At 43.9% G+C, this 18191-nt stretch overlaps 1 protein-coding gene across 1 annotated transcript in view; it reads left to right on the top strand.

Moving 5' to 3' along the window:
• The first annotated feature begins 4148 nt into the window (after positions 1-4148).
• The window catches only part of LOC138246028 (E3 ubiquitin-protein ligase TRIM65-like), a 134491-nt gene continuing 120448 nt past the window's right edge, over positions 4149-18191 (top strand). The window contains exons 1-2 of the mRNA XM_069200191.1: positions 4149-5554; positions 17317-17412. Coding sequence (XP_069056292.1) covers positions 4661-5554; positions 17317-17412 — 990 coding nt within the window. The 5' untranslated portion in view covers positions 4149-4660. The remainder of the gene's footprint in view (positions 5555-17316; positions 17413-18191) is intronic.

Genomic DNA, 18191 nt, shown 5'->3' with positions numbered 1-18191 from the left:
ATCATGATATTGACCTATTAGGATATTTTCCTGCTAACTTGTCTATCTTGGGGAGGAACATTGTAACTAAAATTTGTGGCGTTGAATGGCAGAGACATTGTGGGGGGGAGAGATCTAGCGAAATTGGGCATTGTACTCCGCCCTGGATGCGATACCCCTCTAACCTTAGGAGATATGCCTGTAGAGGTATCAGAACTTAGATTATCTAACATTGCCACTGATATTGTCGTGAAGTCCTTTGTAGCGAAGTATTCTAGTGTATTTGCTGATGAAGTTGGCACAGTGAAGGGTTTCGTACATTGTATTAGGGTCAAGGGATGGGGCTGTTCCGGTTTCGCATAAAGTTAGAACAGTTCCCATTTCTGTGAGGGGACAACTTAAAGCTCTTCTGGACAAACTAGTCAAGGATGGTATAATAGCCCCTACAGACTCGTCGGAGTGGGTTTCACCTGTTGTACTTACCAAGAAAAGGAATGGGGATTTAAGGCTATGTGTGGATCTAAGATCCTTGAACAAGAATATACTTGTAGATTGTCACCCTCTTCCACGCATACAAGAACTGATCTCTAGTCTGTTTACCTCAAAGGTTTTTTCCACAATAGATTTGCACTCTGCGTACCATCAGATTGCTCTCAGTGAATGTTCTCAAGAACTCACCACATTCGTAACTCCATTTGGTGCCTTTAAATACCTCAGGCTGCCTTTTGGATTAGCGTCTGCGGGGAGTGTTTTTCAGAAAATGATGGACTCTTTATTTGGGCATTTTAAGAACGTGCCTTTCAGGGTGACATTCTGATACATACTGACAGTATGGAAGAGCATAGAGTTCTACTTGACAAATTATTTTCCATTCTCAGAGATTGCGGTATGACTATTAAAAGTGAGAAATGTAAATTTTTGGTGAAGAGTGTGGAATATTTGGACCACCCTATTTCTGCAGAAGGCATTAAACCTAAACAAGGGAACTTGGAAGCAATTAAGAATGCTCCCTGCCCCACCAACAAAGATGTGCTCCGCTCATTTCTTGGTTTGTGTGAATACTACTCAAGATTTGTTGATGGCTACGCTATGATAGTACAACCTCTCAGGTCCTTGTTAAAGAAAGGTAACAAATTTGTTTGGGATGAGCAAGCACTTGATGCGTTTGCTGCCATTAAACAAATTGTCTTGTCTGCCCCAGCCTTGAAATCTTTTATACCTTCAGCAAAGTCCTTTATTACAGTTGATGCCAGTCTGGAAGGTCTAGGGGCAGTGTTTGGGCAATGGGTTGGTGGACAGGAACACACTGTCGCTTTCGCGTCCAGATCTCTATCAGAAGCCGAGAGTAATTATAGTACCATCGAGAGAGAGGCTTTAGCCTGCGTTTGGGCAGTGCATAAATTCAAGACTTATATTTGGGGCACGTACTGTGTTCTATATACTGATCACAAGCCCCTCATGTTTCTCATGGATGGTAATGGCCTAGGAAAAGAATCTGCTAGATTAGTAAGGTTACTTTCAAAACTACAAGAATACAACTTGGATGTCAAGTATCTATCCGGTGGGAAAAATGTCAGGACGGACTGTCTTTCTCGGTTGCCTCTGCCATTTTCTCAGCCGAAGATGAAGACACCGTGTGCGTAGTTGGATCTTTAGACATAGTTTCTGCATCGGAAGGCTTATTTTCAGAGCAGGATTGGAACTCAGCTACGTCTAGAGACGCATTATTGTCGGAGGTAATGGATCACATCAGGCATGGTTGGCTCAACAATAGGAAATTTAAGGCGGAACTCAACACATATTGTCAGCTAGCTGCTGAATTGTCTTGCGAAAATGGAGTCTGTATGAGGGGTTCCGTTTGTATTCCTCCGTGTGAGTTGAGGGCCCTATTAATAAAGGCTGCACACAAAGGTCATCTTGACATCTCAGCCACTTGCAGGAGACTCAAGGAGAAATACTGGTGGCCGAGTCTCGATAAACATGTGTCAGATTTTGTGGATAAGTGCTCCTCATGCATAGTGTCTGATATGCATTGGAAGTGTCACACTAAATCTTTGCATACGATTCCTTTTCCTAATAATGCTTGGGAAAGTGTTGCTATTGATTTTTCAGGTCCTTTACACTTGTTACCCAAGGACATGAGGTACATGATTGTTGCCATAGACTATTTTTCTAAATGGATCTACTACACCTTTGTTGAGCACGCTGACACAGAGTCTGTGATATTGTTTTTATCTCATCTTTTCCTTTTGGAGGGTCCACCGTCTGTTATTGTTACGGATACTTTACTTCCACCAAGATGGAGAATTTTATGATTAAGTTTAACATTAGACATTCGCATGTAGCTTTGTATAGTCCAGCCTCCAATGGTGTGGTTGAAAGGGCCAACCGCATCTTGAAAGAGGGCATTAAAACAGCAATAGCAACTAACTATAATGTCATCGAGTTTTTGAAAGAGAAAATATGGGCATATTTGAATACACCACATTCTACTACTGGCCTTTCTCCTTTTGTGCTTCTCAGAGGTAGGGAATCAAGATCTCAATTACTACCGGCATGGATGGCTTCACTACGTAACAAAAGTGTGTACATGGATTTAAATGAGTTGAGACAAAGAGTTTGTGAGAAACAGATGGTGCAGAAACATGATTATTATTCCTGGAAAAATGTGAATGATGTTCCATTCAATGTGAATGATTGGGTTTTGATTAAAAAACTCCATAAGGTGCCCAAAGGAGTATCAAAATGTTCCCTACCTGTTAAAGTGATTAGAGTTACGAAGTCTTCTGTTCTGCTGGAAGGTAAAGGGTGGTGGAACAGAAACTGCGTGATTCCCATATCCTCGCCACAAGCAGAGATCTTCAGACGTGTATTTGCAGGGAGAGAAGACGGTGCCAGTCCTAGTGACATATTTAGAGAGGATCCTTTGTTGAAACAGACAGAAGACAGAAGGACAAATCACGAAGATTGTGGCAATTCAAGTTATGTGGAGAACTCTTGTTATGATGATAGATTTAATGCTTCTTCGTCTCTGGTTGCGGAACCTGTATACACGTGCAGTCACAGACTTGTAAAAATTCTACTAAAGTTTGACGATTACATTTTAGGTTAAACTCATTTTCCGTTCTTTCCTCCTCTTTCTTTAATTGTTTTGTTGTAAAGGAGGAAGATGATGTAGTACACACGTGTGCATAATATCATGTAGTTACATACGTGTACGACGAGTACATGGTTAAAATCAGTATGTTATATTTCATTGTACTTTTCATTGTACTTTACCAATGTTTACTTTTATCAACTGTAAGGTATTTTACCGTTAAGCGGGCGGAACCTCGTTGTGGATTCTACATCTCCGGCAGGCACTGCTGCTCAGATCTTCATACTGTACTGTGCGTGTCCATGCCTGCCATGGGCCCGTTAATAAACGTAGCGTCTATACTTACTTCAACTTTGTGCCTGAGGACTTGTTTCAACTGAGCCACCCTCTGCCACGTCCTACACACAGCCTGCCGCGCTTGGTGAGCGTCGCTAGCAACAGCTCGAGAAGAGCAAATAGGATAATACAGTGCTGTACACAATGCAGTAAGCAGAGTAAACAGACAATCACTTTCCAAAAATAGACTCAAGAGGCAATAAAGGCAATTTAACTGACACCGGAGCAGTGAAGAAAGAGGGCGGACGAAGGCGGCAAGGGATAGTTATACAGATAGTTGGAAGCAGCGTCTATTGGACAGAGGTTACCATGGTAACGTTGACTCATGGGAGTTGTAGTTTTTTGTGTACTTGTTGAACTTTTAACTTGCTGTTGAATAAAGAGTGAAGAAAGATATGCATAATCCTCACCACTCGTCCTGACATAGAATTGAGGATGCCTTAACTTCCAGTCGCAGTATAGGCGAGGAAGGACGGGCCGAAGGAGAGATATATATGAACTTTGAACAGGCTGTTTAAATAAAAGTGAAGAAAGACATGCAAAATCCTTGCCTCCATGTTCTTAATAGAATTGAAACTTTCCTTCTCGATAGCAAGGAAATTTCTCATTACACTGAAATTGCGTCTCAGAATTTGAAAACCTCTGTTATGCAATTTAAGTAGCCTATCAATATCTTTATGTGCATCTTCCTTTGGGTTTGTCTTTCAAGTAAATTGGCCTGAGCTGCACCGTCCATACACTTCACTTCCTGGAAGTTGTCTGTGCTGGAAGGACTTTCCCCACACTTGCCAATTTGCCTGTCCACCCTTTCCTTCGGGCTGCGCGTCTCCCACGCCCTATTTATCCAGAATACTCAACCCCAGGTTCCCCTTTGCTAAAAGCACTCACAGGACAGTTTGTAGTTTGCAGGCTTGAGCTCGTCGTGGGTCGCCTTGGCGTTTTGAAGAATAACAGCAGCCTCTGGTATTTGCATAGCTAGACTACGATGGCAAAGGTTGTTTAAAATTACCATCTATCATCTCACCTCGGATCTTCCCGTCTGTCTCATTCTCTCGGCTTTTCTATCCCTCCGCTCACTCGGCAGTCCCCAGACACCCTTCCTGCCTTCTCGACTTGCCTGCCCTGGGCACGATCCCTTGAGCTTTCTCTCCCGCGACTCCTCCGCCCGCCCGTCCCTTCCTGTGAAGCCGCAGCCCCTGAGGCGAGCCGCACTCTGCCGCCCTGGCCGCTGCCCTCTCTTCTGCCGGCATGCTGAAGTCACTGCATGACAAACTCACCTGCTGCATCTGCCTGGACCCCTACAAGGAGCCGGTGACCACGAAGTGCGGGCACAGTTTCTGCCGGCGGTGCATCGAGCTGCACTGGGATAGGGCGCCGCAGGGGCCGGCGGGGGGTGACCCCGAGCACCCAGCCATCAGCCTCACCTACTGCTGTCCCGAGTGCCGGTGCCCGGAGCTCGAGAGGCCGCAGCTAGCCGCCAGCGTTACCCTGCGCAGCATTAGGGAGGTTGTGGTGCCGGCCGGCGGACATCTCCCGGATTCCCCCGAGGCGCTGTCTGCGGAGCCGCAACCTCTGCAGCATCTAGAGCCCATGCACGAACAGAGGATCCAGGCCCTGGGGCGCCCCTTGTCCCCGCGCAGCATGTTGACCGTGCTCCAAGAAATGCTGGTCTGCTCCATCTGCAGAGAGGTCTACAAGAAGCCAGTGACCGCCCCCTGCGGCCACAGTTTCTGCAGGGAGTGCATAGAGAAGCGCTATGATGACGAACAGCAGGGCCTGCTGGGCGCAGCTGGCCAGGTCGTCGGGGCCCCAGGCTACACCTGTCCCGTTTGCGGCGCGTCGGAGCCCCGGAGGCCTCAGCTCTCCAACAGCGTGGCCCTGTGCAACTTCACAGGTGATGTGATGTGGTGGGCTCGTGGGGAGGCTACGGGATCACCCGAGAGGCGGCCCTCGGAGCAGGAGCTTATGATACACTCCCAAACTCCGCACAAGAGACAGTGCCAGGCCCTCTGCCCCCGCCACGGCCGCCCCCTGGAGCTGTACTGCATCCCGGAGCAGTGCTGCATTTGCTGCGAGTGCACGGTGCGTGAATGCCGGGAGCACCCCAGGGCCCTTACCGAGGAGCAGAGGAGGTGCCAGGAGGTGAGACTGGGTGGGCGCACTGGGGAGTTTTTTTACTAGGCTAGAGTGTGAGCAAGGAGGGGGTGGCTGGAACCGGAAGAATTTGAGATGCGCAAAATTGACAAGCAGCGGAGTGGACAGGAGGTGCAGTAACGGGAGACCAGCGAAAAGCAAAGGGGCTGGTGGTGGTGACACAAACTGTTTTTGATAGTCTATCTGAAGGTTAATTTTCGTAGCACTTCCTCTTAAAAAACACTTGGGAAAAATCAGAAAGAGACTTCATCTGTTACTTTGCTTTATCTATCTAACGACCAGGCGCGGTTCTAGGAACTTTCACCTGGGTGGGCCAAAGGAACATTCGGGTGGGCCAGTGCGGTCCCAATTTCTGTTAACTCTGGAGGTAGCCTGCAAGTCCTATCTTCTTCCAAACAGGCATACAGTGCATGTAGAAAGTTATTTGACAGTAACAGCTGATGTCTATTCTCATCAGCCACAGCCATTATAATTTCCATCAGGTCAGGCCATGCAAGCAGCTGGATACCAAGCAGATTTTATTAGGTCCGTGCTACAAGCAGATGGTTGTGCAGCCTCGTCTATAATAATGATAGCTCTGGTGCTCATTGTAGCCAGTGCTATATTCAGAGGGCTTTCCCTCATTTGCATGGGGCATGACCCCACGCAAATGAGAGGATCCCTTTGCCTCAGCCCGACCCAAATTATAGATGCGAGTGCAAAGAGGCACACAACATGGGAAACAAAAGTAGTTATCCAGACTAACGGAATACTCCAGCTATGGTTGGGTTTTGTACTAGTCTGAACTGAATGCTCTGAAAAGTGCATTTGCTTCTCTCAAGTCATGTTATGTTATGTTGATGTGGAAAGCGCAGTCTCACCCACAAAGCTATCATGGCACTGAGCAGGTGTGAGATTAGCCAAGCCTCGGGCCTAATGTGGTTACTCGAAAAACCAGGTCATCAACTTCTTGTGGAATTCAAGAAGTGAGGAGGCGACTAGGGTGTGTAATAGCACATCATTTCACGCTTTAGGCGCAAGGTAAGAGGAGGCTCAGTGCAAGATCTGTTTTTTGTATGCATGGGATGTGTGCAAATAGGAGTTCTGCTGAGCTGAAGTGTCTGGAAGGTTTCTGAAAGCAGATGGTATTGTTGAGGGATGCTGGGCAAAAGTCCCTTGAAAGTTTGGGTTAGGAGTTTGAAATACCCACATTTATGTATGGGTAGCCAGTGTAGATCCTTGAGATGAGATGTGTGTGAGTGCTGAGGGTGATTGAGAGTGATTTGCCTGCCAAGTTCTGGATGTTCTGCAGAATCCTGATGAGATGCTTGTTGATCCCGGTGTAGAGGGTATTCTAGTAGTTCAGTTTTCTGGTGACATCAATGTGGGTGATGATTTTCTGGGTTTTGACTGGGAGCCATTTGAAAATTTTGCACAGTATCTTCAGGCAGCGATGGTGTTGACTTTGGCTAAGGTGTTGAGTTTGCAGTCGATGACTATCTGAATGTTCTTGGTGTGGATTATTTAGTTCTGCAGTAAGTCTAGATAATTAGCATTAAGGTGACCATTTGTATATCATGCCACATTGCATAACCCGTGGGAGTCCTTCATTGAACTGAATTATCATCTGCCCCACTGTAAGTAGATCTGGTTAGACAGAGTATCAACTACATCAATTTATGCGATGGGGAGGAACAAATTCTATGGCAGAGTAGACTAAATTATGCAGCAGGAAAAGGCAAATTATGTGGTGTAATGCAGCAACCTTTTGTGATAGCATTACTTAATTATTTGGTCTTTTTGCACTTAACACTGGCTGGGCCTAGGTTATACCTCATTAGCACGAGTTTAACACACAAGCATAGCAATAAGCAACTGAAAGGTGACTAGTTATTGCAAAGGGTCTTCGATTACGCTGCAACATGTTGCAGCATTTTTTAGTAACATCTGATCACTTTGAGCTTGAAATATTTTTTTGAATCTGCAGATTATGCAGCAGATGATATATTATGTGGCAAATGCTGTAAACCCATAATTTGGCGGAAAAAAACACAGCCATAAAATTGTATAATTCCAGTTGTCCTGATTGTAACTGGGAATTTGCATTGTAATGAAAAAACATATTAGAACATGAAATGCTCACATTTGTAACTCTGCCATACTGGTGAGAATAAATTCAGCCTAGCATAATCTCTTACTTGAGATAACACAGTTGTTTACTTTACCACAGAATCTGGCAGCAAACACACTCATAGTGCCTGATTCACAAAGGCAAAGTTACACTTTTGTGTAAGTTTACCTTTTTTTCTGGTATTCGTAAACTACAAGTTTAATTTGACAAATAGACAATTTACGACTGCAGAGACTCACCAGATAGGCCTATCCCATCAATTATGTACGGTGCTTTCCACCCAACTGTGGCTTCTCCGATGTTGTAACATTACTGTTAGTAAAAATAAATTTGTAGTTTGTGAATACAAAAAAAAATAGTAAATTTACACAAAGTGTAAGCTACCTTTTGTTAATCAGACCCTTGCTCTGTTAGCTTCCATGTGTTAACAAAATAGACTTTTTTTTAATTTTGAAGAAACTTGATTATATTTTATGTGATGAGTTATGATTTAAATAGCAAATATTTTCAGGGCTTGGCTCGTGCGTCAGCTCTAAGAGCCAAGGAAAATTCTTGGTCTAAGAACCAAACCAGAATTTGGCTCGGCTCTTCCTGTTAATTTATTGACTCACCCTCTTCTTGCCCCAACACACATCTGCCAGTTGCAGTTTGCTTTAAACCGGAGCTAGGGTTCCCACCTGTACTGTTTTTTTGTTTTTTTTTGTTTAACCAGCATGACCAATGTCTCAGCCAGTGCAAAAATAGAGAAAAAATAAATTAAAGCCTGTATTTTCTCTCCTTATCAAGGCATACTTAAAATACTAATCCAGGCTTCTCCAACGAGTAGCTTGCAAGCTACTGGTGGCTCTCCAGCTATCAATATGTAGATCTCCTGTGTGCAGCCCAGCCTACTAAAATAGAAGCTTTTGCTTGGTTAAATTAATATATCCTTACCATAATTGAGAGTATGTATTTTAGACAAAAATTGGTTTATTTGCGGAACTCATCAGCAGATATTTGAAGAAAAATGGCTGAATTTCCAAAATAAATTTAACGCTGATATTTGAATGATAAATCATGTGGAATTGGGGAGATATTTTCCAAATGTTATTACCTTGGTACAAAAGGTATTGCAGCTATGGCTGTTATATATTACCCATGTAGAAGCATTCCATATTGACAGTCATTTTAACATTACTGTTGGCAACTACTCCTGATGCACTGAGATGATCACTGGTAGTAATCTTGAATATGGTAGCTGCAAACGTGTTATTGTCTGATGTGGACACCATTACAATACTAATAATAGTAGCGCTTGATGCATTTTATTGAACGTTAGTACTTCTCATTACAGAAAATATTGGGGACCTCTCTACTGTCCATACAAACAATGCACTTTAACATGTGTTCTGAAGGTTCCTCAATGATCCCTGACTGATAATTAACGTAAAGGCAGTGAAAAAACATCACAGCATTCTGACGTTGACATGGAAGAAGCACTTAACAGGTGCTTTCTCCGTGCCCTCTTCTGCTGTGACTGGATGGGCCAAAGCTCATGATTGGGCCTGGCCCCCTGCTAGAACCGGGCCTGCTAACAACGCAACTAAACTTTGTGAAACCCCCAAACGCACACCAAAGACTGTTAATAAAAATACGTTTCCACAGTCCCAGTCTAAGGTTACTTGAAGACTCTGCCCTTGGCAGGTAACATTTCCAATCCTATTCTTTCCTTTTACAAATCATTGTTTTCAGATTTGCAATTCCATTTAGGCCACTTCCATCCAACCAAAGCTATAACGCACTGAATGTACTGATGAAAGAGCATAAATGAAAGCACAGACCTGATGACATAGGGCCAAATAATGAGTGCTCTGAATTGGGGTGGGGATATTCACACTAATTTATCGATACCCACCTTCTTGGGTGAGGTATTTACTGGCTGTGTCCAATAACAAATATTGCAATTTGTCACTGTTGTTCGACTGATGTATGTTTAATCACTTCATGCATGTGTACTTGTATGTATGTAACACTTCCTTTTACCTATGATTTTTGTAAGTAGACACTGAGCCTGTGCTCTGCTCGCGCTGTGATACTGTGTACTGCGTTTATGTATTGTTATGGTTTGGTTCTCGCTCCATGCCCCGTGCTGCCTCTAATAGCGATTGGTTTAGAACGACTACGATTCGGAAGTTCACACCAGAGGCAGATTGGACATGAACTCCATTTCCGATTTGAAATAATCTAAAATAAAAACCATGTCGCTCATCTGAGAGTCCAAGCTTCATTCATCACAACAGTCACTCAGTAAATGATGAATAACATCCAGATGTTGGTGCCCACCTTACCGAATTGTAGAAGTATCAGAATTTTTTTGCATTTTATCCATGCTAAATATCGTTGGGTTCTCCTGCCGAAATCTCCGTGGGGATTATGAGGGATAAAGCAATGGCTGAAAAATGCAGACTTCTGATATGTACATTAACAGGAGTTACTCCTCATATCGAAAGTGGATTACCTAATTTTTAGCAGTGTTGGGCACCAGCACTTGAGGCCATATGTACTGTTTACAGGGCAACAAATACCGGTCACAAATTGTGACAGGTACTACCTATGTACTTATAGGTTAGTTCTTAAAATTCGGAATCATAGTGGGTCAAAATCTGACCTACCCCTTGCATGTTAATGAGATGGGTTGCAAACTTCTCCTCACTATGATTGAAGGCCATCACAGGGATGGATGGTGGCCTGCTAGGGTCAGCAGACCTCCATGTCTGTGATTGCCTTTTAATAAAGCAAACTTTTAGTTTTAAATGCCACCAGTTTCTTTTAAGAAACGGGCCTGAGTTTAAAAAACAAAAATGTTTTAAAAAAAGTTTTGTTTAAGAGGATGGAGAGGTCCCCTGGACCACTGCCTCCTCTTAAAACTGTTTTTTAATACATTCACAAAGGGAAGGGTCCCTTTGAGACCCTTCCCTTTAGCAAAAGGAATATCACCTCCTTTTAATTTGTTGGTTAAAAAAAAAAAAATAGTCTTTTGCGATCCGATTTCCGTTGCAAAGCATTGATATATTAGATACTGATTTGGTGCGCCTATAACGGACTCCTTCCTGATAACTGAATCTGTATCCATTAAGAATCCTATTTCGGGAGTTGGAAAAACTTTTGTGAATCCTAAAATGGGATTAATAAAGACGAAAAGGCCTTTTAACATTCGTAAATGCCGAATTGGGGCGTCTGTGACCGTTAAAATGCTTAGTACACCTGGCCCTATGTTCTGAAAACCAACAGTTTCTTATTACAGTTCATTACGTGGTTGCACAGTCTGCCGATTTTCAGCAGAACACATCATCTTAGCAATTCAGTATACACCAAACAAAGTAGTAATGGTGGTGTGTCCAGGCCATTGATCCTGGACTTTTACAGCACTGGCAGGGATGATGGGATTGCAAGCTGCAGTTGCATCCTAAACGATACCTTGGGTCTAGATACTTATTATTATTTGTTTTAATAAAGCACTGGGCCAGAGTCAAGTGATAGCCAAAATCAGTTTAGGTTGTACTCTGTATATGGTTAAGTGCTTTAAAAACAATATACAGCTCACTAGAATCTACAGTGTGCTCCTTTCTATTGCTGCACAGGACTTTCGTCTGCTAAGCTTCACATGACATAATGCGACAAAGACAGAAACTCCTAATTAGACCAGGTTAACTCTGATGCCCAACTGTTTCCATGTGTGCTTCACATTGCTGTTCCTTTCAGGAGCCGCTCTATGACCCAGGGTCTCTGTCCTTCCTTACTTTATGAATTCAATGAGACAAGGTAGCCAGGCCTAACACACGACGCTCACTGATACTATCCAGGGTTTTGTGAAAGGCAGTTCTTAACACTGGAGTGGTGCTCTACAACAAAGGTTGGCTACCAAACAACTCCAAACATAACCATCTCACTTAGGGGTTGATTAATGATAAACACAATAAGAGTTCTAAGCACTAAAAAGTTCCAATGGATGTCAATGTCCAGTTCCAGGAGTCGTGAAGTTTCAAGTAGTTTTATTGCAGATCCACCATATAGTTCATACGATGTTGATGTATTTACAAGAGCAGCCAACGTGTGTTTTATTGTATGGTGAGTAGGCCCTCAACTTCCTCAGGGCTGAAATGTAGCAACACGGTTTCTAAAGTAAGGCTGTAGAAGCCTGAAACATTTTCAGTATCCAAACCGTATGTGCATATCAAGCGTCAGGTGCCAGAGAGTGCGCCATGTGGCAGTAACACTACTGGAATTGGACATTGGCTTCCATTTGAACTTTTGAGTGCTCTGAACTCTTATTGTGTTTATCGTTACTTTATGTACCACTCGCACATCACATGAGTTTGGGGAAAAAAATATATTTCTGTTCAGCATATGAGAGAAATAAAAAGTTTTGGCTTTAACAAACAGGGTTGTGACTCAAGGGAACTGCGTGACTTGTTTTGCACAGTAGGCAGAATTTGGCACATCCTAGCTGTTTTATGTTTTCTAACAATCCACAGGTGTATTTTGACATGTGTTGCAATATAAATGTCTCCAGATTGTCCTGGCTGCATGGAGCATATTATTGGCAGGAGTGATACTGCATGATTCTGACCTAGTATTCTGTGTTTTTGGTTTTCCGTATTCAGATCGGATCCTATAGTTTCTTTGACTCTCTTCAGTAGATGTGGGCGAGCTGTCCAGAGCTAGCTTAAAAGCAGTAGTGCTGGAAAACTTTGGGCACTGATACACACAAAAGGGAATACTTCAAGAGTCTCTTTTTCATCTAATCTGAGTGATGTCAACTTGGTGGAAATAAACGTAAATTCCAGCCCAAAACCAGGCATCTGGAAAACTCATTTTAAGGATATTATTAATTTATGCCAGGGCTCATGGGGAACAGACGTGGCCGGAATTGGGCGACCTCTCTGAAGACATGCATACTGTGAGGAGGTGGCTTTACCATACAGTGTTCTTTAATTGGACACCACACAGCAATTGGGTTGCGGAGGGGCATATAATTAAGGTGCTGTTAGGAGACTGTACGTGAGTTTTAACGAAGGAGGTCTTTAGAACTCAGTCAGGGTACAAAAAAGAGGCTGATAGACACACTACAACCTGCCAGTATTCCATCAACTACTAGAGCTTACTCTTGTAGACAAAGAAAAGTGGACATCACGGCTCTGCTGGTGGACATTAAAGAATGCCATATTGTGGTGAGACACCCCTGGAGGCATGGGGTAGCAAAGTGGACTGGGAAAAAACAAGCATTGCAAATTTGGAAACCTACAACATACAGGACCTGTTTTTTGTCCTTATAGCTTGATAATTTGACACTTGGCCAGAACCAAAAAACTAATCCATAATAGGTAGGGATGCAGTCACTTCTTGGCTTATACAATGATGTAGAACCCTATTTTAATTTCTGGCATGGATTTGCTCTGTGGGCAGCAACAGGCTGATGATGAGGGGCCATAAGTACTCTGCCGCTTTCTTGTTGAGATAACCCAGTATGGCTCCACCTCAATTGTCTGTACGGTTAAGACCTGACTGAAGTTAAGCGGACACAGGACAGTCACTTCACAAAGGGCATTTTCTGCCTTTTAAAGTTCTGGGCCTGGTGTAGTGTTTGGCAGACAGGTTTTCTGTCACAAACGTGAGGGATAGCCTGTCAGCCTTTTTACAAGTTCCATAGGATATAATGCATTTGTGATGAGGTGGACCGAATACCTGTCATGCTGTGATGAGTAGCCCATCACCTAAACTCTAAATCAGGGCCTTTGTGACAATCCTCATTCAAAACACCCTCTCAAACTGGTTTTTGGAGTTGAGTAGAACACCTCACAGAAGTACTCCACAGTGTTGTTTGTTAGTCATAGCATTGCCTGTACAAGGGGGGAAACGCCCTCTACGCCGACTCTTTAATAACGAAGTCCTGGTTAACGAAAGCAGAACAACGCTTTCTTTAACCATGACTTCGTTATTTTGTGCCTTAACCACGCATGTCCTGAACAACGAACATGCGTGGTTAAGGCACAAACAAGGGAGTCGGCGTGGACGACGAGGATGACGAGGCAATGACTCAAGTAAGTGGGGGGGGGGGGAGTTTAGGTTTTGGGGCGGGGTTGGGGGTTTTTAGGTTTTAGGGTGGGGTTGGGGGTCGAGGTTTTGGGGCAGGGCGTTTTAGGTTTTGGGGCGGGGTGGGGGGTTGGGGGGGTTTTGGGTTGGGGTTGGGGGCGTGGGGCGTTTTACGTTTTGGGGGTTGTCGGGGTCAGGGGGTTTTAGGTTTTTGGGTGAGGTTGGGGGGGTCGGGTGACGCATGCAGGATCAATGGGTGCCTATTACTAATGCCTTTACCAGGAATGCTTTTACAACCAAATATCGTTGTTAAGGCATTTGTGGTAAAGGCATTAGTGGTAACAACGAGGTCGGTGTTCCGACTCATTGTTCAGGCACTCGTTTCGGCAGGCGGAGTTCCGACATACAACCGTACAATGGTATCAATGGTTCAAGGGGCCCCAGTTGAGGACTGCTTAGACGGTGCCCTGAAGATGCATTACTTTCCTATATCCTGCCTGGTGTCTAGGTAGACCACAGAACTGTGCCACACCTGGCAGCTCAATCCTCTGTATGGTGAGCTTAGCTCGATGGAGTGCCTGCATTAGATTTGAGAACTGGAGCTGAACACGACTGTATTGTTCCAAAAAGGCAGTAGTTGCTCAGTCATGTGAGGATGTGGTTCACCAACATGTGCCTTACTTTAGCTAAACAGCAGTAACTAAAACGTGTTTCTCGGCACCTGTGATCAAACAGGTTTTCTTGTCCTGGTTGGTAACACTTAGTCAAGTAGAACAACCCTGAGAATTGTCTCAGCATCACTTTGAGGCAGTCTCTCTGCTGTTTTGATGTAAAATTGGAGGACCGGGGCATACTTGCACTACTTCAGCTAGACCAACCTTTTCTGTTCAGATTGGGGAAAGACCCCATATCTTTCTGAATTTTATGAGTGCACACGTGCTCAGTGGTGTTCCCAGGAGAAAATTAAGAAATTGGTACCCAACGAGGGTGTCCTTTTGATTGTACCACTGTTTTAGAAAAGCTGGACTTCATCTTCCTTGATCCCAGCCAATAACCTGATTCCTTGGTCTCAGCACTTAGTCCACCAAATGGCAAGAGGGAAATTTGGGGTTTCATTTGCATCTCTGCTTCATTAAAGTTGGGAAACCCCAAAGAAGGAGAAGTTCAGGGATCAAATGCTACTACTTTCCAAGAGGCTTCTTTGTTGGACTTGGAGTATGATGTTCCACTTTCCACTTGGGGCCTACCCCATGCTCTTCATCCTCTTTTGAAAATGCTCCATTCGTTTATTGGTGTGCTGTTGGAAAGAGACTGAGGACTTGTAGATTACTCTGCACTTTTCCAATATGATCTTCATGCATGAAGTGGGTTTCCCCTTTGAGGATGACCATCCCGGTAAACCAATATGGGGAAAAACACTAATAGTGCACAAGCTACCCCGGGCGACTTAAGCTCCTTGGAGTTACAGCCCTTGATATGTCATGGTGTTGCCCTCAAGAAGAAGTATGTAATTATTCCCTCAGATTGCTGATGTATGAAAGTGTCTCACTATATTCATGCCTTACTTCTCAAGGGGTACATCCTGCAGTTTCACTGTCATCAGAATGACATTTGAGTAACCTTCACACTACCTTACACAAGTTATGCCTTGGCTTGCATATCACCACAACCATTGGTCAGTCAAGAAAACTGCATGGTCTTCTCTAACCACTGCAAACGTAATACCTAAAATTTAATAGTGACTGTAACGGTAGTGATGCCTGTAGTAACGTGATAGTACTCTAACTGGCGGTGATAATGTCCATATACCCACCTCACAAACCTCCCCCCCCCCCCAATCCTTTTTTTGTATATTTTTTTATTGGCATTTTAGTCTATAAACATACACAGGGGAGCAGTGCAAAGGCCCTAACACACAAGCAGCCTAATAAAACAAATAACAATGATTGCAGCTGATGTCAATAAAGGAGGCACATCACAAGATAATACAACGTGACAACAATAGAGCACTTCTGCAACAAACGGCTGTCTGGTGAGGCCAGCACAATGAAGATGTCATACCCTTGCATAAGTCTGGATAGGAAGCGGGTAAAATGGGGGTATTCTTAACTGCAAGATACAAACTCCTAGCATGGAATAAAGCCTAGGAGGCATGGAATCATGTATGTCAGGGATGGGGGCATGCACCCAACCGGGATTTGGATTTGCAACAGAGGAATATTTCTAGAGCGATCGGGACACATAGGGTTCCGTCTTTATGTGGCATCAGTCAGCTGCAGAAAGATGTAGTTTATTAAGCAATTGAAGGATGTACCTGTCCCAGTCGTGGCAGAGGTAGATTACTGATGGTGTACCATGTTAATGTTCTAATTAACAAATAAAAGCAAGTACCTTTTTGTCAAGCTCGTTAGTATTTGCAGCTAACAAATCATGTTAGGTCGGTGTGTATTGTGCTCTATTACTGTGAACTGAAAGAAACCTCCGCAGATAATTCTTTTGCCAAAAATATACTGTGCTTTAATCTTAAAATCACAATCTTGAGAAGGCAAACTGAAAAGCAGGCTAAAGCTTTATCAGTCAGTCACTTGCCAGCTGTTCCAGACGGGACAGATTCTCCCAGATCTAGCTGCATTGCAGATGCACCACTGGTTATGAAAAAAAAATTCTTGAAGTAGGCTGGTTGACCTCTGTGATCCTGCATTTAAATTTACTCGGATGCAAGTGTGCTTCACAGAGCTCTGAAACAGTCACTTGCGCAGTGCAAATCACTATCTAAAAGGAGTTAATCGAAAATGTTTAAATTCCCATTCCTGTCACCTGGTGTCACGTGTTTGCTTGGAGCTGAACACAAACCAGAGAAATGTTTCTAAAATACACCATTCCACAAAGTATGGGTTGAATGCTCATTTTTTTTTTTTTTGTGCGAAAGTGGCAACTCCTGGATTTTTTTTTTCAAGTGATTTTGCAAGTAGTGAGGGTGGTTTGGTAAGATGGGTGAATGGATGCAGGGCTTGACACTGATTGTGGAATCAGACTTCATAGGGTATGAGCGAGTCCAAATAGCTGTGACTAAAGGTAAGGGGGGGACTGCTGTGTTAAAGAGTAGACTAGCCGAGAAAGGGGATGATATAAGATTGCTACTAAAGGATTGGGGCTATAAGTGAAGTTAAGAGGAAGTGCGGGGCGTCAGCAAGTCTGTCATAGAAGTTTAGCTTGGCAAACGGCACAACATGCATCAATTTGGCAATATTGTCAGAGATGTTGTTTAGACTTATCAGGTATTTATGAATTTTGATGTAGCTATAGGATCAGTTAAGCAGAGAATAGCAGCAAAGTGCGCAAATTAGGAACTTGGAGTGTCATGAATGGGTCTGTGATATGGCAGCATAGCTAGTGGATATTGGAGTGAGTCGATAATAAGTTGATCTGAGAGTACGTACAAGAACCCTGCAAATAACACTTGCTTTGGGATGAAAGATCGGAATTATTGGTGAACAGATATGAGAGCGGTAGAGGATTTGGTGAAAACTGACTTTAATGCTATCCTAATATGTCTGTTGGTTTCTAGAAGAAATTACGTGAAACACTGATGACAACTGAACATCAGCTGGCTACAACAGAAGCAGAGTTATGTGAAACAAAGGAGAAAACAAAAAAATTTCAGGTAAGCACGAGCATTATGTGTACTGAGTTTCAAAAACTGTTGTACATTTGCTGTCTCCTTATGTTTTCTGCTAGCAAGGTCTAGAACCTTTCTTGGTTGTGATGTGTGTATGCTATTAGATGAGTTAATGCTGTTCTTCATTTGTTTCATTGTTATTCAAAGTGGATTTCTAGAAATAGTCCTATAAACATTAGGTGAAACCCCTATGCTGTAATAAAAAAGACTTGTCCATTCTTCTCATATTAGAAGGGTGGAGTAAGGGTAAGGGTAAGGATGAGACTTGAGTGAACTACACTCTCCCATTGTGTTTTTTCCCCATTACTTACACAAGTTGTGTGTGTTTAACTGCATGGCAAGCAGTTTAAAGTTTCGATTAGTGTGAAACAGCAGAGAAAAAGAGAAGAACATTAAGATGGCAGTGTAACACGAATGACCTGTCTCGTTCTCTGCAAAGTATCTGCCCTGGGAGGGTGAAGCAGATATGGTTTAGTGACTGAGCGCGTTGTAGGAGGCCGGCCGGCGCTGGGCTGGTGCAACTCGGAGGGCAGGAGCCGCACCGCGGAGCCGTTTGGCTCGAAGCTGAGGAGGCCCTACCGGATGGCTGCTTGAGTGCTGCTCCCCTCGGCGGTGCCTGGCTTCCCCGGCCCCCGGTTGACGCACCGTGATCCAGCACAAGTGAGCACAGCGCCTGGGAGCCAGGGGCGGCTGGAGGCAGAGCTGTGTGGTGCACTCCTCCGCCGGCAGAGCGAGTTAGTGCCGCTTCTGACAGCTTGCCAGCG

This window comes from Pleurodeles waltl, chromosome 7 (assembly GCF_031143425.1).
Source record: "Pleurodeles waltl isolate 20211129_DDA chromosome 7, aPleWal1.hap1.20221129, whole genome shotgun sequence".
Taxonomy (NCBI): domain Eukaryota; kingdom Metazoa; phylum Chordata; class Amphibia; order Caudata; family Salamandridae; genus Pleurodeles; species Pleurodeles waltl.
The sequence above is the reverse complement of the archived record's forward strand: the minus strand, read 5'-3'. Positions and strand labels throughout refer to the sequence as shown.